The sequence below is a fragment of the Argentina silus genome, assembly GCF_951799395.1.
Source record: "Argentina silus genome assembly, chromosome: 2".
Classification (NCBI taxonomy): Eukaryota; Metazoa; Chordata; class Actinopteri; order Argentiniformes; family Argentinidae; genus Argentina; species Argentina silus.
In genome coordinates this window covers 20,990,226-21,016,487 of record NC_139656.1, presented here as the reverse complement: position 1 = coordinate 21,016,487, position 26,262 = coordinate 20,990,226, and the positions used below count along the sequence as shown (strand labels likewise).

The following is a 26,262-nucleotide window of genomic DNA, read 5'->3' as shown; positions in this document are numbered from 1 at the left end:
CTGCTAAATGACTTAACCCAGAAAAAACAATGGTGTAACAATGCTTATAGTGATGTAATGCAGTGACGTGATAAGAAACAGTGCCTGATGTGAGGTAATAGAGTAAATTAGCAACAACATAGATAGTGTATCATGACATTTCATTACAAATGTATTTTTCCCTAAAGCAAACTTGAGTCGAACTTTTCCTGTAAGTAGAGGATACATAGTTTTTACCATCAAGCTGAAATTCAGCCGAAGTCCGCTAGGGGCAATGACTTCGTTCACAGACACACATGCTTGGTTTGACCACAACCAGATGGTTGAGTGGCTCGAAATCCAATGTTAGCAGTAATTAGCAATGTAGTCATTGCAGGCGTGCACAGTTTTGTCAATGATAGGTTTCATATGTTGTAATATACATTTGCGAAAATAGCTGTACAACAAAGTGCAAGTAAGTGGAAATATATTTTAAATTGTGTCACACATTGTTTTATTCATGCCTATCGCCGGCATTCAGAAAGTAATTTTAATAACAAACTCCAATCTGCGGCGGAAATATCTTAAGACCCTGGACATTACAAACGTTTAGCTCAAATAAATAAGGACAATGTGCCGATATTAGTAGCAAAGTAATGTTCACAGCCCTCCTATTGTTTCCCAGCATTGAAAATCGGTCCCAGACCTTATTTTTCCACAGACGGAAATGGATGTCGAGTGAACCCTCTTACTGCTCGTATCTCTGTGCCACAACTCCATGTCTACTTCCGATTGTAACGTCTGGGATGGTATGACTAAAGCAGCTATTTGCCATACACGCATTTTGCTTGAGTACATTGAGAGGCTTAGCCTAGCTAGTTAGCTCAAAGCCGTAGTTCATCCGTTCTCACTCCATCTTACTCTCTGTTAATATGAATGAGAATTTAATTTAGTGAAATGTGCCATGTCCTCACATAGTTTATGATAGATCACAAGTCCCTCGATTCCCTCTAGGATGCAGAATTTCAACAATCATACGGAGCACTCCATTGTGGGTCGTCCTCTTTTTGGAGGTGCCCTGTCAGCCACTATCCCCCACAGTGCCAAAGACATAAGGTGAGACACATTATACTACATTTATTGTCATATGTAGGCTATCTCGCTAGTGCTACTTATTGACAAGTGACAGATAAGTAGGGCTGCTGGGCTATTGCATCTCAAGCTTTGACAAAAAAAACTCTGTTCTACCTCTCAATTGTGAGCAGTGAGCTGAGGGAGATCCCAGATAACCAGGAAGTGTTTGCACATGGCTACACTGACCAGAGCATAATTGTGGAGTTACTGGAGTACCAGAGTCATGTACCGAATGATGACGCTGCCAGGTAACCAGTCCTGGAGACATTGCTTCATCAGATGATTTTTTTTCACCCTGAACAGAAATATTACAGTGAAATAGTTCCCCTACTCACCTTCTCCTTCAGGTATCACTTTGAAGATGTTGCAGGAAGTAACAAAGCAACAGACCCAGGGACGTCAGAAGTGAGAACAGTTGTACTCCTGCCCAAATCTGAGCTCTCGATGGAGGGGTGCAGTTCTGCCTGGCTGCTTACTGGAACTCAGTGTGTGTCCAAATTCAATGAGGAGGTACATCAGTGTGTTTGATACAGAGAGTGTTGTGTTCCTTCATGTTTACCTTTATAGGACATAAAGACTTAGAGAGAAAGTTTCAGGCTGACTTCATTGCAGTCGTATTACCCAGATCAACCAGTGGTTGCATGCTACATTATCATCAACTGTGCAGTTGGCGTCAGGTTGCTGTTTCAAAATGATACTGTTAGTAGATATGCTAAACTATTTTCCATGCATTTTGAGATCTGGCAGGTGACTTCAATGTAGTCAATCTGGAACACACCCAGAGTATTCAGCTTTCAGGTCACTTCCACAGTCAATTGCGCACCAAACCCTTTGGAGTTTGCATTGTCAACAATGAAAATGATTAAGCCTTTGTCATATTGTCAGAGTATGGATAACACTTTTAACCTGGCATGCTTGATCAAGTGGTACTTGAGGAAGCTAGTAAACCTGCTAGTACACTGCTTTAGTCTGGTACCCAGACTATTTAGTCATGTAACTCGCTGGCAATGGCTAAAGTGGCTATAAGAGTTAAAGGGTCACTTTTCTTTACCTCAAAAAGGTGTCCAAATCACCCTACGAACATGCAAGCATGTGAAAACAGCTTCCAAATGCATTATGTAGATCAAAAGATAGGTATCACTAGTTTTAGGATTTTACCCTGAATGACGTATTTGGGGGGTAATCACATGGTTTTTGAAAACTACAAAGAGCTTTAGTGAGGAATGAGGTTATCGTTTCCAATTAGCTACTGCTTGGTTTGTTTACATCAAAAAGCACTGCACTAGCACATATATCTGTCACTTGGTTTACTAACGTGCATCTGGCTATGAGGCATAAAGCAGTAGGGTCTTTGTAGGAGTTCATAATTCTGACATATTACTTCCTAGTCCTATAAAAGGCTATTTTATTGCCTCACCATGCCTCTTTCTATTAGCTTAGTTGTGTAAGAAAATAAAGGATAGTAACAACTTCTCTGTTTAAGGCATATCTTGTATATCAGGCAGCAGAGCAAGTCCATGCTCTGGGTCCTGCCATGTGGTCTGAGCCAATAACTGAGTTTTCTATCAGCTCTTGTAGTGTGTTACCCTTTGATCTATCATCCAGTCTGAAGCAGTATACAAAGCATTAACATCTTCATGTCATAGCAACCTGTATGTTAATTGGGCTGATAGTTCTTGTCATATCTAACTTCATCTCACCATCATTGGGTGTGGTGAAAACCAGTTCCAAATGGTTGGCCTGATTAGCATGTTTCCTAACAGTCTAAATCTTACAGTTGCTACCTCCTATTTATTTGACCTCTTTCCCCAGGCAAAAAATACAGTAACCATTCACCTTGGCCTGTTCCGACTACCACAGTTCTCTACAGATGTCATAGTGACCTTTAATGACCCCCTCAGCATCAGGTGAGCTCAGGGTAATTTGTTGGACTTCTACAGTAACTTGCTCCTTCCATCCAAGGGCAAAACATGTTATGTACTCTTAAGTAGTCCTGCTTTCTCTCTGCCTTACCTCGCCTCCTCTCCCCCTCTCTGTCAGTCCTGACAGCAGCAGTGCAGTCGAGTTGGAAGTGCAGGCTGTACAACCCTGGACAGTGAAGGACTTCCAGAACTTACTGCAGTCTCTTCAACTACACAACCCAGGAGTGTTTGGATAAAGGACAGGCCAGCCCACACCCAGACATTCCACTTTTCTCCAATGTTTTGTCCTCCCAAAGACAGACATCAAGACACCAGTCAATTGTGTCACACCCATTAGCTGTGAGTGAGGGAGTGGGTCCCTCAGTTGTGTGGGGTAGTCTTAAATTAAAAAGATCACTCAATGAAAGCTGAATTAAGCTCTTTGGCTTTTTTGAATATGAGTGGTTCAGACTTGGCAGGAAACTCTAATAGGAGCTGGTCATGGATAAAGCACTCAAGACTGCTTTTTTGTCCTCTGTTTATCAATTTCTGTGTCAACTTAACCTATAAAGATCCTTTGCAACAAGACTAAAATACAGTGAGGAACAACAATTAATGTTTAACTGCTACCCATGGAACTAAAGTAATTTAAACACAGCAGTTAAACATTTGCCTCTTGATAGCTCGTGCGAAACAAAGTGTTTTGCACAAGTGTAATTTTCAGATTTTGTTTTATTTTTCCTCCAGCAAAGTTACAATGGCACCGCATATGACTTTTTGTAACATACCAATATACTTGCATCATATGTTACAGCTGTCCTTTAAATGTATTTCAATGTTCTTAGTAGGTGCAGTAACAATGTAAATAATGATGAATGGTTAAGTGAACACAAAATGCTCTGTATAGATATTTGTAAAACTGTACAAAGGTCAAGTAACATTTCTCCAACTAAGCGGACCCAATGTATTGTAACCATCGACACTTTGAAAGCAGTGTACATTCAGAGAGCAATTTTACAGTAAGGCAAGAATGAACACAACTATGCTTCAAAAGTTACTTCAAGCTTATGTGTCAGTTCTCATTGATGTAGTGAGGTGATTCAGTATGCTGACTATGAAGTTGCACTGGGTTTGTAAAGAGTTAATTAATTATTAATAAAGAGTACATTAGGATTGGGCCGATGTAAGATATTATCTAATATCATGATATTTGGAGCATATTGTGATATTGTTGTCTTACAGACAATAGTCTGTAAAAGTACTTAAAATACTTTAATACTCCAAGTATTAACAATAACTACAAGTCCAGTGTCCTGCTTTTTACAAGGCAAACCACATTTAGCGGTAAAAACGTGTCTCTTTCTTTCACCAGACTATTAATAACACCAGCCATACACTATATTTGCTGCAGTTCAGTCTGCTCACAATGAGTTTGCTCACAATGGCATGTCTCCACCATACTTCAGCAATGAACAATATTATTGGATATTGTAGATCCACTGGAAGTTACAAATGTATATATCAATACTGCACTCATTATTTTCCCAATGTTGGGTCTGAGTAGTAATTAACTCTCAATGTCAAGTCATTACAAAATAAACACAGCAAGTTGTGTTGATGGGACAGACATACAGTTTTTCAAACTGGGTAGTTAAAAACTAACTGAATCAAACTTCACTCGTTTGCTGTTGTTTTTTCCCCATGAGCAGAGTCAAAGGATGCTAGTTTGAACTCATATGCGTGTGGAAAACTCTTGAAATGGGCTGTCCGTGCAAATTACCCCTACTTTTTAGAATGTCCCAAAAATACAACAAAATAACATGTAAGAAGTATAACAGGTACAGTAGCTGGTATGGAGGAATACAATCTTAGTAATATGCCTTCAGATTTATGGTTTCCTTATTCAAGCTAAATAAGTCAATTGCAGTTAAAACATATGTGAGGTAATAAGGCAATGATTATTCATATTTTGTCTCAGAAACCTCCTATTCAATACACTGCCCTGCTGCATACAAATACATTCAGCAACCACATCCTATTCTTACCTCAATGTGCTTTAGAGTTCAGGTTGAATTTCATTCCTATTGAAGTGTAAAATATGACCTTTGCGCTCTTTATGATCTTCTACATACAGATGAGGAAGTTAACTCCTGTTTTGTTTTTGCATCTCAAGACAAAATTCACTAAATGAGGGATCATTTAAGCTGTGAATTGAGAGCTTAATGAGTTACCTATTTTTACATCTGACTGTGTCTCTGTGCCTCATGCTATCTGTGTTGCTGGTAGACCTTGCGCAGTTCATCCCAGAGGAGCAGAGACAGAATGGTGTGTGGGCCCAGACGGAAGTATGACGCCCCCAGGCCTTTGTAGAGTCCTGTCAAGCCCTCCTTTTTCAGTGTCTTCGAGAAGCAGTCGGTAAAACCCCTATAGATCTCACCCTAAAAAATAAGATTATACAGATTATAAGAATGTAATGTTTGAATCTTGCTCACCCACCCCGTATCCACACTGTGGTGAAGGTCTCTGGGCCACTCAATGTATTTGTGCAAACTAAAGGAGAAATAGAACCCTGACCTTTCCCAGATGATTCACAGGCTGGTTATAGAGTCGTGTGCTGACCACATCAAAGGGTGTCATGGCCAATACCACCACCACACTGCTGATCATCCCTGCACTCAAAGCCACCAGCCAGCTGCCTTCAGGAAACACCTGAGAAGACAGACAGATGAGATGATAATATATATGTGTGTGTGTGTGTGTGTATAATATATATATATATATATATATATATATATATATATATGTGTGTGTGTGTGTGTGTGTAACAAATGATTTCAGAGATGCAATAATCTAACATGAAACAGCTGTTAAACCTTTGATGGAGCTCTACAGCTCTGACCTAGTCTTTTTTTCACCACTAAGTTATGTAAGCACCATGTGACTAGTCAGATAGGATGAATGGTGTCCAATTTCTGCTTCAAAATGGACCTACAGTGGTATATAACCATAGGGTTTTTATAGGCAATATTTTACAGTATTTACAAAAACATCTATGCTGTGAATTGACATGCAAGGGATATATAGGCCTAACAGTTGAATATACCAACTTCTCTTTCTAAAATCGGATTAGTAAACCTGGTAGCTGCCCCGGCTTAGGCTGTGCGACATCTCACTCAACTACAATCTCTGTTACCAACAGGTGATGGTCAATGTCACCCTTGCTGTTCTTATCTCTATTCCCTCTTCAGCCCTCTATACAGTTGTCTTGCTATTTTTTTTCCTGTATTTGTCCTTGAATTGCTGCAACCACACCAATCCCTCCTGACCTGTAGATCAACAACCAGTTCCTTAGAGGCAGAGAAGGTGGACAGTTGTGCAGCTGACCCCACGCTGACCCTTGGTATCGCTGCACTGGAACCCCTCCACAGTCCCAGGATGCCGTGTTGCCTGTGGATGGCTGCCAGAGCGTGGATCATCCCCTGAGATGGAAGAGCAAAAGGGGTAAATAGTTTCAATGTTATGAAAACATTTGACTAGAGTTGTGATATTTACCAGAAATTCAGACACTTATGGACCTCTGAATGTGTGCTCAGTCCTTCAAATATTAAATGCTGGAAAAAAAAGATTCAGGATGCCAACTTTATTCATCAGCATATTGCAACACAGGGTCAGAATGTCACAAATATAACATTCTTTTAAACACTGCAATAGTACTCTGAAAATTAAGCAGCTTTCTCCAAAAGTTCAACATTGAAGATTATTGAAGGGAATAAATTTGCCATCCTGAAATCTTATTTCCTCAAAAGCAGTAAAGTGGATTTGGGACAAGATCTTACCTGGTGTTTATATTGATGTCCAACAGCAATGGAGGAAGTGGCTTGACTCTGAAGGTGAGTCTTCACCTGAGTGACAAAGATGTGAAGTATTCACAATCTAGTTAAACTAGTTCAACGCTATACAATTGCTAACTATTTGCCATCGGTTCTGACATTAAGAATTAAGTCTCCTGGAGTGACTGGACTGACTTGAGAATTCATATCATAATCTATGGGTAAAAGATATGCAAGGTCCCAAGCCTACTCACCAAGTAAATGGGACTTCCCATCACTGCTCCCACTACTCCAGCGACTGCTCCTGCTACTGTGGTTTTAGCCGCACTGACCCTTCCATCCGTGTGGATGTAACCAGATGATTCAATGACTGCATACGAGCCAAGCCTGACACCATTCATGAAAAACTGATAAACGAGTCCTGGTACCAAACCCTTCTGTAAGCCAGCAAGTCCATCTACTTTGCCAATGGTGTAAAAAGCATGGAAAACGTTGCGATAGTAAACCTGGTAGCTGCCCCGGCTTTTTAACTCCCCCTGCAATTGCATTCGAGTTTTCACCACCTCCAGTGGATTGGTGAACAGGCAAGCACCACAGGCAGCCGCTCCGCTTAAAACAAAATCCATAGCTGAGTGGGATCGGCTTTATGCCAATTCTTATTTCCCGAGAAGTTGACTGAAGGTGTATCCTATGTACACGTTTTCATTCAACTAAAAAATATCATAAAATATTAAGCAGGTCTACACACACTATTGTAGGATGAATTGATATACGTAGCGACTTACACATTTCAAACTGTTCGTGGTGGATATTTCCTCAATATCATCCTATGCCCTCAGCTGTCTCCTTGCCATGTATCTATGCGCAGCCGCATTACGTGTGCGTGCATCCAAAGGCTTGACTTGTCATCTTCGCCAATGAAAACGCTGAGTTAGCCCCATCCTTCATCCGGCCCATTTTGATTGGATGATTATAGCACAATGCCGGTGACTGGTACCGCCTGCTTCAGACTTCTACAGAGCGACTCCTTCAGATTAGTATTTACTTCACATATATGCACTGTGCGCAATAGCCTGGGGATGAGGTTACCTTCAGATTTATTTGGTTTAAACCTATGGGTTTATCTCTAACGGCTACCAATGTGTACATTGCACATATATTTACACAATACCACTGGGAAAGGGGAAATGTTAATAGAGTTAGAGTCATTTACAGTCCAGCTATTGAAAGAAATGCACCTCTTATTATTTTGTTAAGAATATAAACAGCGTTAACATGGTTAGGCAGACTGTGACTCCGGGAAGCTATTGTATGAGCCTTGCTGTGTCAGTCTGATACTATTGTCATCTGGGTTCTCTAGGGGTCAGTTGTGAAACATGACTCACGAGTTTGGCTGCCGAGCGTGAATGGGGTGGGGGTACGCTATTAGTGGAAAACGGAATCCCTATTGCGAGTCACAGAGCCAGCAGCTGACACAGTGTGTGCTGTGAGGGCGCTCTGGCTGAGTGAGATTGTTCTCGTTATTTATAGAACGGTCAAAAGGAGCTAATTGTTGGCCAGGGTTTTAGATGCCTAACCCCATTTACACCAGAGCAGGTTACTTCATTCAGTGTGTGTTCTTACTTCAAAAACTGAAGTTATACACTCGCTCATATAATAAATCAGTTATCGCCATTTGTTTACATGGAGACTGAAAATCGTGAATAAAGTCGAGTATTTTATGATAGAGAGTGTGTGAGAGATCGTTCGTTCAGGTTTCGGCGTGCGTGCGCGCGCTGTTGGTAATACTGTCCGAAGTGTTTGCCTCACCCATGCAATCTTTCTTAAGGTACACCACCCTGTTTGACCAAAAACCTCCCTTTGTTTCGTAATAGTTATGGCAATGACAACGGACAACAAAAAGAACAACTTTTTGTTGTCCGTTGCCTTTTTAAACACACGTTTTTGAGCAAAGGTTAACTGTTAACTGTCTTCAAAGCAAGTATTGCAAGACGTTTTGCAACAGTCAACATGCATGGGGCATCACCCAGTCTCATCACAGAGTGGAAAAGAACACAGCGTTTTAGCTATCTAAATGTATCATTGAACTCACATACTTATTGAATAGGGGCCTAAAAAATAAAATATAGTGTAATTAGGTAAGATGAGCTTTAGGCAAGTTAGATGGACACAGTAATTGGGCGTTAGGGTTAGGCTAACTCTGTATGAATCAGAATTACAATAACTCTTGAAATATTGCAGCGTATGTAGCGTATGCAACATGTATGTCCACTGAGTAATTTTTTTCTTGCTACTGTAGGCTATTTATATACTCTCTATATGTGTTACTTACACTTTATATACTTTATACTTACACTATATGTGTAAATACTTACACATATACAGTATATACTTACACTATATGTGTAAAAGCCAATGGTAAAAGCTAACAGTGCTCTCTGATGGTCAAAGATCTACATAGGATTTCAGAAACAGTGTCCTGGCTGTAGTCATAGCTCTACCCCAGCACTTCGGCCTTGGCACAATGCCCTGCAGTCATTCCCTGCCCTAGTGCACGTACATGCAGGCACCGCTCTGGGAAACAGATTACCTAACCATCACTATGTTAGGCTGACATAGTCACAGTGGCATTATGAAGTGCATCATTAGAGACTATGTCAGACTTTATATAGAGTTTATAGGGAATATATGCGGTCCGCTAGGGAAGAAATATTACTGTGGTTGTGCTTTGTTATTGGTGATTCTCAATTAGAACTAACTCCTCTTAACAAAAATAAACAAACACTTTTGAGGGTTTCATTTGAGGACCATGTTAACTTGGTTTATTAATCTAGCCAAAACAGAAAAAGATTAACTTTTATAATTTATGTTTCAAAGGGCCCCTGAAAGATTACAACTGGTACATAGCCTGGTTTGGTCTGCTACTAACCCGTTTTTACCTGTATACTAACTCCTGGCTGTGTCCAGGCTATTGTAAGTGTGACATTCACAGTAAACAGTTTGATGAGAGTGCATATAGGACATAATCAAGGTGGCTAGCTGGTAATGGTTGATGGTTCCTAAGTAAATAAACTATTAAATGTGTATATACACGCAATTGGGCAGGGCTCCCTAATGTAATCTGTTATGATGTGTTTATCTGTCATCTGATGGTTATGATAAACCTGATGACCCCTCACAGTTTTATTTGTCACGGTTTGCTATATCTACGGCATACTTTCAGGCCTGCTGCCTCAACTGCACATTTGCATGTAATACTCATTTATTATGTCTTCATAGGTGGCAATAACCTTATACCATGATTTGTTTTAGTCTGTGTTCTGCACTAGGGTTCGCCTGTCTGACCGTTACAAAAGTGTATATTCCAGTGATTCATTTACAGGAGAGTTCTAACCTCTTGTAGGCTCAAAAGCAATTGTTTTGTGGTAATTTATATGATGAAATTACACAGAATATACATTTGCAGTGTATTTTAATGTATTTTGACCCTAGTTGATTTGATTGGTTTAAACGGCTAACAAAACTCATGACCTGTAATAACCTGACCCTGTCACATTGTTTTATACGGGTAAAGTGGAACATCACTGGAGACACCCAAACAGGCGCACATAGCTGTGACACTGACATGATAATGCAGATACGTGGATGTCAAACGTGATCCCAATGTAATAAAATTGACTAGTATTCACTATTTCGCTTTCCCCATAATCTCAGAAACAGAGACGTTGTGAAAACTGCAGGTTGGAAGATTTTTTTTTTTCGGTTTTCAGATATATTACCGACTGGTTACGTTTGTCTCCAAACTGCTTCGTTGTTATGTTTTTAATGATGGAATCACCTTACCAGCGTATAACATACTGTAAAGGCGTCTTGATGCCAGTGAATAATAAAATGTTATTTGATCTGATTAAGGGTAAAGCTGGACCAAAGGTCTTATCATGATAGCGTCTCTGGGAGACTGAAGTCTCAGCGCACCAAGACTCTTGGTCCTTTTGCTCTCACCCTGCCAAGCAGCACATATCTCTTTCTCAGGACCCTACAGGGTAAGATTTTCATAAATGTCATCATCTATGATACTGCTTCTATCAATTACTGTAGCCTATCACAAAAATGCTTACTGCAGTATGACTGTTTATGTTATGTGTGCAGAATAGCAGCAACATTTCCCGATCGATTAAGTTTTTTCTATCCGAGTATTCTAAAAGTATTTATGAATGTATCTGTACTCTGAATGCCCATTTTTAAATGTATCGTACCAGAATACTGAATACTTAAAATGTAATTTCTGACTGTAATGGTAAAACTGTACTTTTAATGCCACTTACATAATCAAATGTGACAGTTTCATTTTGCAACAGAGATAGGCTGAGACATGTGGCCTTATGTATTAATATAATGACCACAGGTTTGGCACAAACCAACATGAAAAACGTGCAATTATTTTTTAGCTACATTTTTAATAACTAAAAAAAATACTCAAAATAACTGTACAAATGTACAAATGTATTCTGTGACTCACAGACCATGTAAATGTTTTTTTTTTTTCAGATACTAGGCTGCACCAACAGCATAAAACTAATTAAATTAAACCAACCAAAATGAGTATCCTCAAGGAGAAGAGGATCAGTAAGTTATTAATACTAAAATCAATGTTCAGTCAGTTACACATGTGATCCTTTCTATGGGGCTAATAGGATACTTTTTATTTTATTTTGTTACCGATAGTATAACCTGATCACACCTCATACCTCATATCACTTTACATTTTTACAGTGTTTCAAGTGGAGTAATGGACATATTGAACTTTTTTCCATTTAAAATGTGCATAGTACATTACAGGAGTAATGGACATATTGAACTTTTTTTCCATTTAAAATGTGCATAGTTTATTGACAAAGTTTGAGTGTGTGTATGTGTGTAGACTTCAAGAATCTTGAGGACAATTTTGAGAGTGCAGCCCAGAGCAGCTCGACAGGGGCTGTGCGCTGGGCACTCCCAGAGGAAGATCTGCAGCCTCACAACTCAGCCCCCAGCAAATGCAGCACTACTACCAGAAAAAAGGTAAGCCAAGTGTTAGAAGAGGAATAGGAAAAGGGAGCAAGCAAGTGAGAAAAAATGCATGATGCAGTAGAAGTAGAAGAGAGTGAGATGCAGGAGGAAAGATTAATGTTGATACTGGTGCAGGTAGTAGATTATGCCAGGAGTAGAAGATCACACTAAAATGGAGTTAATGATGAAAGTTGTTTCCTTTTCTTTCTCTCAGGATCTAAAGGACCACCGGAGCCTGCATGGTTGTATTAAATTCATCACAGAGTGGAAGCAGCAGGTGGAACAAGTTTGTAAGGTAAGCCTGCAACTAGAGAACTGGGCTCTCTGAGTTTTTATAGTGTAGTAGAAATTAAGGACTTTTAGAGTGCATCAACTGTACAAATGGCATGCATCAACTGTAGTGTAGGGGCAATGGCTTACTTATTAATGAGTAAATAAGGCAAACCGAACATTAATGTAAGTCAAGGAAGCATATTGAGAGCTTTGCTATGACTGAGCAGTTTCTGTTTACTTATGAGTCACCTGACTGAAATGAAACATTTCTGCTTTGATCACTTGTTAACACTAAAACTATTTGCACAGAAACCACACTTACCCAGGATTTGGTAATGAGTGGAAATAATTTGTCCTCAAGGTTTGTGTTCACAGCATGTAGGTCACCTAAATGGAACTTTGGCAACTTAGGCAGCAAACTTGGACATGAGTTACCGAAGAACAAAATCCAAAAAACAAACGAATACATTTGATTGCACTGTTGATTAATCCAATATGGAAACCATGAATATCAGTCAACCTTTATGTACAGTATAAGTATACACAGCTTTATGAACTTGTAACCCTGGGTGACATTTGATAAGGAGACAGAGGTTTGATTGTTTGTTACTTTATTTATTTATTGTGACTTTAATAAACGTTGCTCTGGGAGACATTTATACTTTGAGTTTGCAAGAATTCTTATCACATTTATAGCATGTTGTATAAACATCTAGGTGGTTAAAACCTGTTTGTCATTCTTATGAGTGCATTTAAAAATCCCTAGGTGACTAAGAGGATAAACTAGTATGTACTGTATGTGAGTTTTTTTTTTCTTTTTTTAATTTGGACATTTAGCAGTTTATCCAAAGCGACTTACAACAAGTACATTTGTCTAAAGTAAGTGAATCATCTATACATCAGTCATCATAAGAAAAAATGACTGCCATTGGCAGTCACCATGCTAGAAGAAGGAAGGATTTTTATAAAGTAGAGGAACTGTACAGAGGGGTAGTGGGGGGTGAAGAGGTCTTTAACTTGTGGAGTTGTTTGGGTGATTGTTGTGTGTTGTGCTTCAGCCTGGCAAAGATGTGGGGGGTGGCAGCAGCAGGAGTGTCAAAGTGGACCAGCAGAGTGGGCACAGTCTGAAGGAGTGTCGCAGACTCATCCTCCAATGGTCAGAGGAGCTGAAGAGTGTGGACATGGATATGGTGGGTCACTCAGACAACAAAGAGTGTGATAGTGGTGGCGCCAGTATCCTCTCGGCATGCACCCTAAGGGATGGTTTCCCAGACAAAGTATAAGCCAAATACAAGACTAAAATGCATCTTTCATAGAGATTTTCTTTAGAAGTCCAGGACAAGGCTTAATCTTTGTCCAGAAAACCAGCCCTTAATGTTTTCTGTGTGAATGTATTAAATTAGAAGGATCAATTATTTTGACTAAATAACTTGAGATTTGTTTTACCTCTAGATGATGAGATATGTTGATTTAACCACCATTCATACTACTGCTTTCACTTGTCCCACAGAGTCCCTGGAATCTAGAGAGAGATGTAAATATGGACCAGCTCATGAACAAGGAGGACCAAGAGCAAAGGATCATGGAATGGGCCACAGAGCTTCAGAGTGTGACAGAGGTGTGTGAGTGTGTGTGTGAGTGAGTGAGTGAGTGAGTGAGTGAGTGAGTGAGTGAGTGAGTGAGTGAGTGAGTAAATTGTGTTATTGCCCATCTCCATAAGATCCAAAGTGCTACACCTGTGAATTCATGTTTGTGTGTGTGCAGAGATGTGGCCTTCTGAAGGAAGAAGTAAGTCAAATGCTAAGACAGCTGGAGCTTAGAAAGAAGAAGCTAGTGAGCCTCCTTCCCTTCCTTGAGTTCATTACCTGGTCTCTTCTAAAGGAGGACAGAATGGTGAGTCACAACCCAGACCATGTGAGTCGTTCTAACTCTTCGTATACAGGACAACTTTTTTTAAGGATTCCAAGAGATTTCATTATGGGTAGATTTGAGATCAAATCTACCATTCGAGAGAGAAAGGCTCCAGAGATGGTGCTTATGTAATCAGTGACTAATCACATGGGCAATTTACCAGAAATTATAAAAGGTTATCAGTTTTATCATCAGCAATGCTTCCTGCTGAACTTTCTATTACATACAGTTGGGTCAGGTGTTCTGGACTGGAATGCCTGGCTACACTCTGAGCAAAGTGTTGCCCTGCTTTCCTACACATCGTCTGTCCCTGCTCTCACTCACCTACATCCACTGACGTTGCTCAAATTCTTGTGATCGTTGCTATCTTACAGGGTATCGTGCCCCAGTTATGGCTGGCAACAAAACAACCCACCTGGAAAATAGGTAAGTCCCCTTACATGCCATCTGCCTCTGGTCATAAACGTTTCATTGATATTGTATCATTGTCTTTAATAATCAGTTTCTAAAAGTATCTTATTGTTTTCACCTGATTTGACAGAGACACCAAAGTATATCCCAAACTCAGGTAATTGTCCTCTCCCATTGGAAATTGACTAATGCATCATACAAGTCATTTATGATTGTTACTCCAGCTGTTTCATACCATATGTCATTCTGTTCTATACAGTCTGGAAATGGATCTGCAGTGCTTCAGGTAGGCCTAATATTTTTCCCTGCTCTTCAATGTTGGTCCCTTCACATTAAGATCCTCTCACATACTGTATGTAGTAATGTAGTAACTTTGATTGAATGTGAAACCATGACATACAGTTCATAGAGCCAAAATAAGAAAAAATGCTTCACTGTTCCATTACTTACGTAGGGCACTGTACTGTACACTCACTGGGAACTTTATTAGGAACACTATATTAATACTGGGTACGGCCTCCCTTTGCTCTCAAAACAGCCTCAATTCTTCGTGGCATTGATTCCACAAGATGTTAGAAACATTCTTTTGAGATTCTGGTCTATGATGACATGATTGCATCACGCAATTCCTGCAGATTTTTCAGGCGCACTTTCAACCTGTGAATCTCGTATTCTACCACATCCCAAAGGTGTTCTATTGGATTGAGATCCGGTGACTGGGAAGGCCACTGAACCCATTGTCATGTTCATGAAACCAGTTTGAGACGACTTTTGCTTTGTGACATGGTGCATTATCATGCTGGAAGTAGCCATTAGAAGATGGGTAGATTGTGGCCATGAAGGGATGCACATGGTCAGCAACAATACTCAAATAGCCTGTGGCATTCAAGCGATGATTGACTGGTATTAACGGGCCCAAAGTGTGCCAAGAAAACATTCCCCACACCATTACACCACCTCCAACATGAGAAGGTGTACAGGTGTTCCTAATAAAGTCCTCAGTGAGTGTATGTCTGTCACACTGTCAGTTGTACTAAACAATTTTCCCCATGTAGTTGAGGTAACATTGGACCCTATGACCAACCACCCATGGCTGCTCCTGTCTGACGACCGTAAGAAGGTGCAGGAGTCTTTGTCCCCAATTGAGGTGGCCTTCAGCACACAGCGTTATGACAGCTGGCCCTGTGTACTGGGCTGGGAGGGCCTCTCTTCTGGACGCCACTACTGGGAGGTCAAACTGGCCAACAACGGCTACTGGAGGCTGGGTCTGACCACAGCCTCCTCAAAGAGGCACGGCCGCTTCTCCATGACCCCTTCTGAGGGCTACTGGGCCCTGTGGCGCAGCACACGGCAGTTCTACGCCTGCACCAAGCCTGAGACAGCCCTGCCCCTGGAGCTAATCCCACGCAAGATGGGTATCTACCTGGACTATGAGGAAGGACAGATCTCCTTCTACAACGTGAAGACCAAGGAACACATCTTTACCTTCACAGATAACTTTAAAGAGAAGCTGTACCCTCTGTTTGCTCCTCTGGATGGCCGCACCCTCATAACTATTCCCTCATAACTATTGCCTCGCTCAAGTTTGTCCCAGAGATGTAGAAACACCCTCCAACCCTGCTTTCAATGTTTCTAACAATGTGGTGTAGCAAGAAACCCTATAACAGGCCTCCCATTCCACCCTGCTCTTGCTGACTCTGGTTGCGCTTTGCAGATTATCGAATATTACACACGACCAGAAACACTGTTCAGCATTCCAGGAACCACATCGACACAGTGATCTGCTAATATGTGCAGCCCACCTGCAATGTAGGCAACCTGGAAATCAGCCACTCTATAATGCTGCTAGTGATAACCTGCTGCATGATACAGGGCTGCTAATCTCAGGTCCTTGGGGAGATATGAAACAAATTAAGCTACTTATTAAATTGGGCACTTCTTAATCAATGAATCTCAGTTGCTATCAATATGAACTAAGAACTTGAAGTTTGGACCAAATCCCATCCTATACACCTGGAACATTAGTGATTCATTTGTCCTCTAGCCCTCATTCTTTGTATTTGTATAAATGTTTAACCTAACCCCCCTATATGTTTATGGCAAGATAAGGATACATACAAATTCTTCTCAATACAACACTGTAATCGTGCTATAACAGTTGCTTAAAAACCATCTACTGTAATAATACCAAGTTTTATAAGAGACATTATTAGAGACTTTATTTGCCCCCTTACATCATTTTTGTAAAAAAAGATTCGCTATTACAGCTTTAATGTTTACATATGTATTTGTGGAGTGAGTGTAATAAAGCGTGTATGTTTGTTTATTAATGGCAGTCTACAATGCATGTGTGTATCTATTATACTTCATGACAAATATAAAAGGAGTACAAAAACATTTGACAGATATAAAACTAAAAGTGAAAGGAAAAATGAATTCAAATAACACATTGGACTGTAAAATAATCAAATGATGTCACAAAGAAATATCCCAGGTCCTACTCAATAACTCATCTACTCGGGCAGAAAGCAAGTATACATATTTCTTAAAAAAAAAATATATATATTAAAAAAGAGATAGGTTAGCCTCCATCTGACATGATTGGAACTTGCCTATAAAGAAAATAGAATCACTAGGGAGGTAGACATTCTGAGTCAAAGCCATGATTCAAGTAAGGATGTTATCAAAAGGCATCACTAACTAAACATCATCATCAGAAATAGAGTACAAATCTAGCACCAAGGAAATATTTAGTTAGCAGATAATTCTACGAAAAAGCAGTCTCTCTAATAGAGTGAGTAGGGTAGAACTGCTCATTTGCATTACCTAGCAGAAGAACAACAATAATCTGCACTTCAGAAGTAGTCTGAAAGAGCATACTATCTTAAAGGGCCAATCAAGAACAAAGTGGTCTCCCCGCACTTATTTTGGTATACATCACTTTGGCTGGAACAAAAAGCAATGAAGGGGTAATCCTCTCAGTCAGAGTCACTCCTCTCCTCCTTCACAAGTAGTTTTTTACCTCTCTTTGGCCCTACTCCCTGCACATCTTTGTCACGTTTGGTGATGGTCTTGGTTAGCCTATAGGGGAATTTCAACAGAATCAAGAAAGAACGAAACAAGAGAAAGACAGTGTGCTATGGGCGGTATACATATTCTTTAGGTATACCGGTAAGGATCCACACTGATAAAGATTTTGCCTATACCTCTATTTTTGCTCTTTTCCTCCCAACATGTGCAGATTGTGTGCGACCAACAGTTTAATTAATGCGTTTAAGAATATACAACGCACTATGACAACATTCAAACATTAGGGTTTTCATCTGTAAAATTAGCTACTGCATTCATAGGCCTATGAAATTTGTGATTATCTGAATATTCACAATGACAGCTCAAAGAGGTACATGTTATTTTATACAGGCTTAGATATATTTGGTGGTAATGTTTGCATTGAGTCATGTAATTCAGTCAGAAAACATATTGAACTTTTATAATTAAGAAACAAAAAATACCATCAAAAATTTGATAAATATTGTGATATGATATTCAGGCCATACTGCCCAGACCTAGTGTGTGTATAAGGAAAAAGGCAACCCCAGAGAAAATATAGATTAAAGGGTAAATTAGAAAGCTGCCCTAGTGTGTGTGTGCTTATGGAGGAATGCATTGCAGAGATAATTGCACTCACAGTTTCTGACGGTATTTGTCGGCATCAGCAGGAGGCACCAGGTCGCTCAGCTCCAGGCCATCCTGGATTTTCTTCAGCATCTCATACCTCTCCCTCCCTCGGATCTGGAGGGCCAGAGAAGCCAGAGTGAGGCATCTATCTGTTGTACTGTGTGACTGATCAGAAAGGCTGAACGGGCATGGTCACTAAATGAGATTGGGAATAAATGACAGTGAGATACTCTTGGTCTGCTCTCTGGTTACCTGAAGAGTGTAGATTTCATCATCGCTCCCGGAGCAGGACTTGGCCTTCTTGCTGGCTTCAGGGCAAGGGGCAGACACTGGCAGATAAACCTCCTTGACAGCTGAGAATACAAACATGACACACAGGTTAAGTAACTGCTCACATTCAGGTTTATAAATCAATGTCCACTATTGTCCAACAACCTTACTGCGTTTGGTTCCAGAAGCAGGCTTAGTCTTTTCTGTGGTCTTTTCCTGCTGCTTTCTGGAGTTTTCCTCCTCAGTTTTCCTGTCACGGCCAGGACAGGCACAAACCCGCACCTCAAAGGAGCACCGACCAAGGAGCTGCCCCCTGTAGGACGAGAAAGGAAGCTCACATCATGTTTATGGCTGTCAGATATCAGAACCCACAAACAGAGTCAAAGGAACCATAGTATGATGAGACTCACTCTTGTGACTCCAAAGTAATGATAGCGAGGATGGGGCGACGGTTCATGCCCCCCATACAGCTGCTGTTGCACATAAAATTGAGAAGGACAGTAGTGCATTCAGATCCCACCTGAGAGACATGACAGAGGTATAGGTGTGACAAACATGGTCTGATGACAGGTTCGAGGTGACCTTGCTAATGACTCCCTGGGATAAGTGAGGAGCTTGGGTGGAGGCAGGACTGTAGGGGACATACCTGGGGAGGCTCATAGGGTACTAGCACACTATGCCTGCCAGTGTTGTTGTCTTCCATATACTGAGCCCGCTGGTTACCCTCAACTCGGATCAGGTGACCTGGGGGGGCAGGACCTAAGGCAGAGGAAATACTGTTCAGTGCACTCTGTGTAATTGTTAACAAGGATCAAGCAATTCAGCATTCCTATCCTGGACTTAAAATTACCTCTGGCACTCTTGCCTGCAAACTTTGTGGGTGGACCCTGGTAACATCATTTCAATATGTTCAGGTTCCAAGTAGGCCAATACACTGGGTCTGTACCTTCATTGTTTTCAGAGGTCCTCTCGTGGTGAGGGCAGCGACGCACCACATCAGCCACATGCTGAGATTTTTTATACACTGCAAGGGCGCGCACCACAGCCCCTGAGGGAGGGGGGTGCTCCAGTACCATCTGAACAGGGCAGGTTTTGGCCAACTGGCAGTACAGCTTGTTAAGTTCAGGAGAGTACTGAAAAGAACAGTGAGAAAGGTTCATGAAGCAAATAACACTTTAAAATGTAAATGCATTGACAGTCATGGTGTGATCCATAATAGTCTTTCTAGCCAGATTCATTGGGTGTAGGAAGAGGCTACCTAGATACATAGCAAAGCATTATCAAGTCAACAAAAGACAAATAATTTAAATGTTTTTTTGATGATGCCAATTGAACTCACAAAATGGGTTATAAGGCAGATAATCAAAATGAGGATGTACAAGACCAAACATTAGAGAGTAGGCTAGTTGTCATGGTCCTAGTCTGCTCTTGTCTCTTATGATAAAGCTTATGAAAATGCAATAATTATTTAAATCCACATGCTAAAAGTGAGCTAAAAGTGTATTTGTACCACAAGGAAATCTATACTGGTGGCTCGGGCTGAAGCTCAATATCTCTTACCTTCTGTGTAAGGTCCTGTGGATTCAAACTCTACTAAAAAACAAGGCTATTCAGCCCAGCCACTTCAAAAACAAACACTTCTATAAACATTACGCCGTGTGATACTATCCAAATTGTTTAAGACTCCAGGTTTAGTATACTGCATAGAGATTATGCTGCTCACTCACTTCATATCCCCAGTACCGAAACCCCACCCCCACACCATGGTCAGAGACAAGTCAAGACATGCCCTAATACATATCATTACAATCTTCTTAAGCACCTTTATAAAGCTTATGCTTACATATAAATGCTCCCTCAAGCTTTCCTACTGTGATTACAGTATAATGTAAGGTGTACTACAGCATACATACGCTACAGGCAATTTAGAATCATATGAAGAGAAAGCCCCAATTACATCTACAAAGCCTGACAGCCACAATCATGTTCAATACCACCATCACCTACAGAGCTGAACTAGAAAAAAGCAACATTGTTGCTACTGGAACATGGAAAAACAAACTAATCAATACTATGTAAGTATGTCCAACTATATAGTATGTCCTACATAGGTCTCTCATTACATACAAATCTAGGCTAACAGTACACACCAGAAAGTGTCCACCACATGTACAATGTTTACCTTGTTTGACTTCCATCTTCCAAGGGAATATTGGAAGGTAGGTTTATGTGCTGTGCTCCCTCAAATAAATGCACTACACACACATTTAGATACTACACCTACTTAATGATTGTATATGAAGCTCACACTTCCAAGTGTATCACTACATGAACCTGTGTGACATCCCAATAACATCAATGAAAGACTGGGAAGTGTGAGCATTACGTTTCAGACTAAGTAATATTTAAGTTAAAAGAGAAGGTATGAGATGCACTCAAACTAAGTAGAAGAGGGGCGGTGCCATGTTAACCCCATGCTCGCTGGAGGAGATTTGTTGAAATCGCAAGCAAACAACATGCCCCGTCATGTCTTTGGACAATGCTTTAGGAATCAGCATCTATCGGCAATATATGGAAGGGCCTTGTGTTAACTAGTCTAACACATTGATGTGGAGTGCCAAGTTTACAATTTGGTATAATCTAATAATTGATTTTGCAATAACAAACAAAAAGGTTGATCATTCTCTGTCATGTTCTTGTATTGCAAGGCTCTTTTTTTGTCTTTGCGACCTTATGCGACACCGCACACAGACAAAAGATGACTGGAATCATTTTTAACTTTCTGCAATGCCTCAGGTAATATTTGTCCATGACAGCATGCCTATTGGATGGGTTTCTGAAATTGTAGATATGCTAATCTAATAATATAATTCAGGTTGACCAAAAAAAGGCTACTTTAGTGTACAATGCTGAATGAAACTTTGTAATTTGCCAAAATAATGAAAATGTTGAGCTTTATAAATAAGCTTATTTTGTACCACTATCAGTCTAATGTAAGAAACATACACCATAACTAAATTACAATAGTTAAGAGATGAGGTATTAAAACATGTGACGATAAAATCATAATACAGCTGAAATTCTAACATCTGATCTATGAGTGTCTTCAGAACATTATCAATTTACAATTGATGTGCAACAGAAACATTCCTGCAATTATTATTATTTACTTTATTTTTTACAAACCTTGTAGGGGAGGCACAAGATGATCAATAAGAACAGCAATGAGATCACTGAGCAGATACCCTGTTCAGGAGGAAACTGGTATGTACATGAGTGTGTGTGTTTGGGGACATAGACTTACAGTGCAGGTGACCGACTTGGCAGTGCTGGATTGCTGAAAGCGTAACTGGAAGCCCAAGGCACCTGGGTAGTCAGAGGTGGTTGGCACAGTGGATGTGGGTGGAGAGCCACTGTCCAGGGTAGAGATGGAGGGTTCGGGAGCAGACACCTCAAACAGGCATTCATCAAACTCCTCCTGGAGAGGGGCTTCCATGATAAACTGTAAAAGAGAGATGTTTTTATTGACTGAACTAACCGTTATCACAAACACCGTGAGGTGTTGTGTATTGTAGTATGTATTTGTTTTAGTTAAGACATTTTAGTTGCTACTGTTGTGCTCTTGTCTCTCTTCAGACTCTTGTCTATGCTCTTCAGGTCTCAGGCAAGGCTGCTCATCTCGCAAGCGTGGTCAACGAACCTTTTATCTACAATACACTTACATTATTATATCCTTCCCAACGCTCTGTCTCAGGTGGTTGAACAGCCCTAGAGAGAGGGGGGGAGGTGTTTTATCACAGACAACTAAATGCCTGGCACAAATGACCAACATGCCTCTACACATCTACATACATATCACACCATGTAATGTATGCAACCTCACATAAATTAAAGACTTTGAATTGAGGACAGGCACATATAGTTAACGTTCAAAAGATAGTTGTCAAGCACTAAGGATTAAGTCAAAGGTTAATGTGCTTTGTAGTAGATTGAAGTCTCACAATGTAGCCTACATATCATTATTCACTAATATTCAGATTATCTTAACAAATTAGATTATAGACAAGTAAAATGACATTTGACTTAAGTGAGACCCGGTATGCATGTTTCACTTTGACTCTACTTACATCAAGTTCCACAGGTCCTGGAAAGAATTCTGACTGAAGGGAAGAGATTCATTCTCTACCTGCAGCTCAGCCATAACAGCTTTCAACCTCTGAAAGATGCACACAGGATGAGAGAAAAACCACCCTGGGCTGAAAAAGAGACATGGGAGAGGGTAAATAAATATTGGATGCAGTGGTGCGCAGGAGTCATGAACGAGTGTTCTGAACGTTTCTGGGACGTTTTCCTGACACTACCAGTATCACTTCCGTATTATTGAGAGACACATTTCTAATTACTACAGATAGCTAGTTTGTTAACCAGGCTGCATTTATGATATAGCGGCGACGCTAGCTATGTAAAGTCAACTCTCGATTGCCAAAAAAGTGAGAAACTAGCTAGCTAGCTAGTTTATATTAAGCTAGCAAATCATTTGGTTGGCTTACCTCCTCTTTAATATCAACACCTTGATACAACTCAAATCAATAAATAAATCGCATTACAATTTCCTATTTAGACGTGGACTGGAGGTAGTGTAGTTTGTCAGCACAATATTTTTCTAACACATGCTTTGGGAAATCCCCTAAATTTGACCGGAAGCGTAGGCGGAGCCTAATGTCATCTGAGGCCAAAAGGTTGAAATTCACAACCAAATTCAAGAGGTAAGGGTAAATCCCAATGTAACAACCATTAATACAAGATGAAATAAACCTTTCCATGTTCTATCCACTGGTCCTGATCCTGGATAGCAAAAAATAATCTGATCCAGATTAAACATTTTGAAATACTGGGCCCAGTGGACAGACATTTTAAAGGTTTATTTCATCTTGTATTGATGGTTGTTGCACTTGTTAACTGCCTCTGCACCAAAAACTCAGAAGCCTAGCTGTCAAGGACATATGTTAATGATTGACTAAATATTAAATTTGTTTAAAAAATTATTAGGACGAGTTTTCAAACCCTCTTGAATTTTCGGAAGCTTATGTTAAGTGTGGCCCAGGGGGTTAGAATTTAGGTTAGTTAGTTTACATTTTAGTCTCACAAATGTCTAGCAAGTGTGGCTATTTTGTGCGCCAAATTCGGCAAGAACACTACACGACAGCAACTCCTGTATTTATTTATTTATTTTTAATTTTATTTAACCTTTATTTATGCAAGGGAAACACACTGAGACCAAGGCCTCTTATGCAGATGCACCTTGTCCACAATATTTACACAATAACAAAACAACACAGTTCAATACAGAAATCAATATCATATAAAACCACAATTTTAGGGGGGAAAATCACATCTTTCAACAAGGAGGTCTCCAATTAACACCCTAAATTGCCCAAGCGGCACCAGAACATCCAACAGAATTTTTTTCTGGAGATTGTTCCAGCAGTTAGGTGCACCATAACTAAAAGCGGATTTATCCAATTTGGTGGAGACCTGGAGAACCTGAAGATTCTGAGAACGGGTTATGTCCTTGAATTTTTATAATGAGGATAGGTAAGCCCGGAGTTTATGCAGTAAGGCATTATACACACAAAGAGAGTAATGAAGAGATCTACATGATTTCCAGGAGGTCCAGCCAACCTTTTGATAAAGAATGTTATGATGAGTATTAAAATTATCACTTAGTGAAAAGCGAAGGGCGCTATGGTAGATGGCATCCAAAGGTTTAAGAGTGGTGGCTGCTGAATTTGTGGATTGGATAGGTATAAGCAACATGATCATTGTTCTCCTTCTGCCCTATGATGGACTACTGTACAGGTTTCGTCATATTGCTTAATTAATGATGCATTATAACTGCTTTAACTTTAGATTTTGCAAGTTTACAACTCTCCAAAATCTCACACACCAAAACAAACTGCAGGGTCAACAAATAAAAAAAAAACACATAGTTGTTCCACTTAGCTCTAGGATGATCCCCGAAATTCCCACCTGTTATTACGAGTTCAAATAGATTTTCAGGACTCGGAGCACGTATTTCCGAGTTAGCGACCCATTTTACAGGTTATCCTTTCAGATGTAGGCCTACCTGAGTGGCTAGTACCAGTGCGCAGGGTGCGTTTTTGAATTCCAATTGAGTTTTAGAAGAAGAAGACGACAAATAATCTTCCAGCGAGGTGCATGATGTCATGGAAATTGGTGCATGATGTGCTTGAAATTAAGCCATTGGTAATTCTGTAGTGGAACGTCAAGGCCTTCATTTCTCTACGGAGCGGCTGGAAAGGATAACCTCACTCCGCTAATCTCAAAACCAGAGACCATTGTTCCCATGCACAGGGCCGACCTGGGTTTCTCAAATAACTGACACAATCTAGACCCCACTCTACACCCCTCTCCCTACCCCACAACAACAACAAACACATAGACTGGATGCGTTTTGCCCCAAAAATAAACAATATCAAAATGTATTATTAACAGTTGAGAACAAAAACATAAATAAATTGAAATATTGCACATAACTGAAAATATATTGCACTTGAACATTGCATTGTAAATGACGATTTCTTCTAAATAAAAGCGCCCACGTTAAACTTGTTTAAGCATTTAGAAATACAAAATATGGATAAAGGAACCACAAATTATATGTATGTACCTGTAAATAAACATTTAAGTTTAGGCAAAAGCAACATATAGACAATTCCACTTAGATAGTAAGGTGCTGCAATTGATAAAATCCTTTCGGATCTCAAGTAAATAGCAGGCTATAGGGCCGATTTGGGATTGGATAATTCTCTCATTACGCTGGTGACACTGTTAATTCTCTCTCTCTCGCACGCTCTCTCTCTCTCTCTCTCTCTCTCTCTCACACACACACACACACACACACAGTTCCAGGTGTACTATTATTTTACACAATTGTCCCTCAACCAGTCATTTCATTTATACAGACAGTATACAAGGCTTTCATCTGCGCAATGAAAGTATTACTATGAACATACAGAAACATATGTGGTCCCGATATTTCAGAGGGTGAATCTTTAAATTCCAACTGGTTCCACTATTGGAGCACAGAGAACACAGATCTGAATACTGCCCTAACCTTTAAATAATAATAATAATTAAAAGCAAAACTCTTGTCTGGCTCGCTAGACATTGATGAATCCCAAACCAGCCTATAGCCACAACCATCACACCACTCCTGTAGGTGTGAAATGAATCTGATAGGCTGTGTGGATTTTTCTTCAAATTTGGGGTCGGGACCCCATGTGAGGTCCCCTGATTTCAAATTGGGGTTCACTGAGAACTATAACCTCTATAATTTGATAACTAAGACACAGACATTAATACAGTATTAGACAGTAGACAAACAATGTCTTTGTATTGCAGCTGTAGCTTATATTGCAGTGTTTTGGGTTTCAAATCACAATAAAGTCGTTGGGGTCATAGGAAATTATTGATGTCAATTTTGGGTTGCAAATTTGCTTTTTGGATTTTGTGGAGCTGAAACAAATTACCTGCCTCTCTGTAGGATAGCCTACTTTCTACTTCTAACTGTACATATGAAATAAATACTTTATACTGTATCTTTATTTGTACATTCATGTCAACCACATGCAAAACTCTGAGAGCATGTAATTTAAGACACCATAATATATCTGATATTAGACAAAACATCAGCTACATTACCATCGTAGTACTACATTGAATTGCATTCAAAGGACCATATCAAATACGTCAAATAGGACAGAGATGTTGAAAAAATATTATGCTCATTAGTGATGACAGCTACAGTATAAGTCATGATACAT

The 26,262-nt window shown here is 40.0% G+C and overlaps 4 protein-coding genes across 5 annotated transcripts; 2 read left to right on the top strand and 2 right to left on the bottom strand.

Annotated features, from left to right (window-relative positions):
- The first annotated feature begins 316 nt into the window (after positions 1-316).
- rangrf (RAN guanine nucleotide release factor) lies at positions 317-4,170 on the top strand. Of its 2 annotated transcripts, none has more exons than XM_083690062.1 (6): positions 317-433; positions 973-1,074; positions 1,224-1,340; positions 1,440-1,602; positions 2,905-2,999; positions 3,133-4,170. In XM_083690062.1, the coding sequence occupies exons 2-6, from the start codon at positions 974-976 to the stop codon at positions 3,248-3,250; spliced, it is 594 nt and encodes a 197-aa protein (XP_083546188.1). In that variant the 5' UTR covers positions 317-433; position 973; the 3' UTR covers positions 3,251-4,170. The 2 variants fall into 2 exon arrangements, with proteins under 2 accessions (XP_083546188.1, XP_083546189.1); XM_083690063.1 differs by lacking the exon at positions 317-433 and adding an exon at positions 663-767.
- Positions 4,171-4,307: 137 nt separating this feature from the next.
- On the bottom strand, positions 4,308-7,639 carry slc25a35 (solute carrier family 25 member 35). The gene is made up of 5 exons (XM_083690049.1): positions 7,078-7,639; positions 6,830-6,895; positions 6,320-6,472; positions 5,568-5,702; positions 4,308-5,431 (listed from the first exon to the last, which is right to left on the bottom strand). The coding sequence occupies exons 1-5, from the start codon at positions 7,447-7,449 to the stop codon at positions 5,261-5,263; spliced, it is 897 nt and encodes a 298-aa protein (XP_083546175.1). The 5' UTR covers positions 7,450-7,639; the 3' UTR covers positions 4,308-5,260.
- Positions 7,640-11,421: 3,782 nt separating this feature from the next.
- On the top strand, positions 11,422-16,479 carry LOC310801202 (zinc-binding protein A33; the record flags this gene model as incomplete). The annotated part of the gene is made up of 10 exons (XM_083665197.1): positions 11,422-11,449; positions 11,745-11,884; positions 12,087-12,167; positions 13,204-13,335; positions 13,656-13,763; positions 13,910-14,038; positions 14,431-14,482; positions 14,598-14,624; positions 14,727-14,753; positions 15,523-16,479. 10 exons carry the CDS (start codon positions 11,422-11,424, stop codon positions 16,032-16,034), a joined length of 1,236 nt encoding a protein of 411 aa, XP_083521323.1. The 3' UTR covers positions 16,035-16,479.
- Positions 16,480-16,671: 192 nt separating this feature from the next.
- Positions 16,672-23,098, bottom strand: tp53 (tumor protein p53). Its single transcript, XM_083697490.1, has 11 exons — positions 22,966-23,098; positions 22,543-22,671; positions 22,138-22,183; positions 21,720-21,917; positions 19,362-19,548; positions 19,062-19,174; positions 18,826-18,935; positions 18,586-18,728; positions 18,398-18,498; positions 18,156-18,259; positions 16,672-17,548 (listed from the first exon to the last, which is right to left on the bottom strand). The coding sequence occupies exons 2-11, from the start codon at positions 22,614-22,616 to the stop codon at positions 17,446-17,448; spliced, it is 1,179 nt and encodes a 392-aa protein (XP_083553616.1). The 5' UTR covers positions 22,617-22,671; positions 22,966-23,098; the 3' UTR covers positions 16,672-17,445.
- Positions 23,099-26,262: the final 3,164 nt, after the last annotated feature.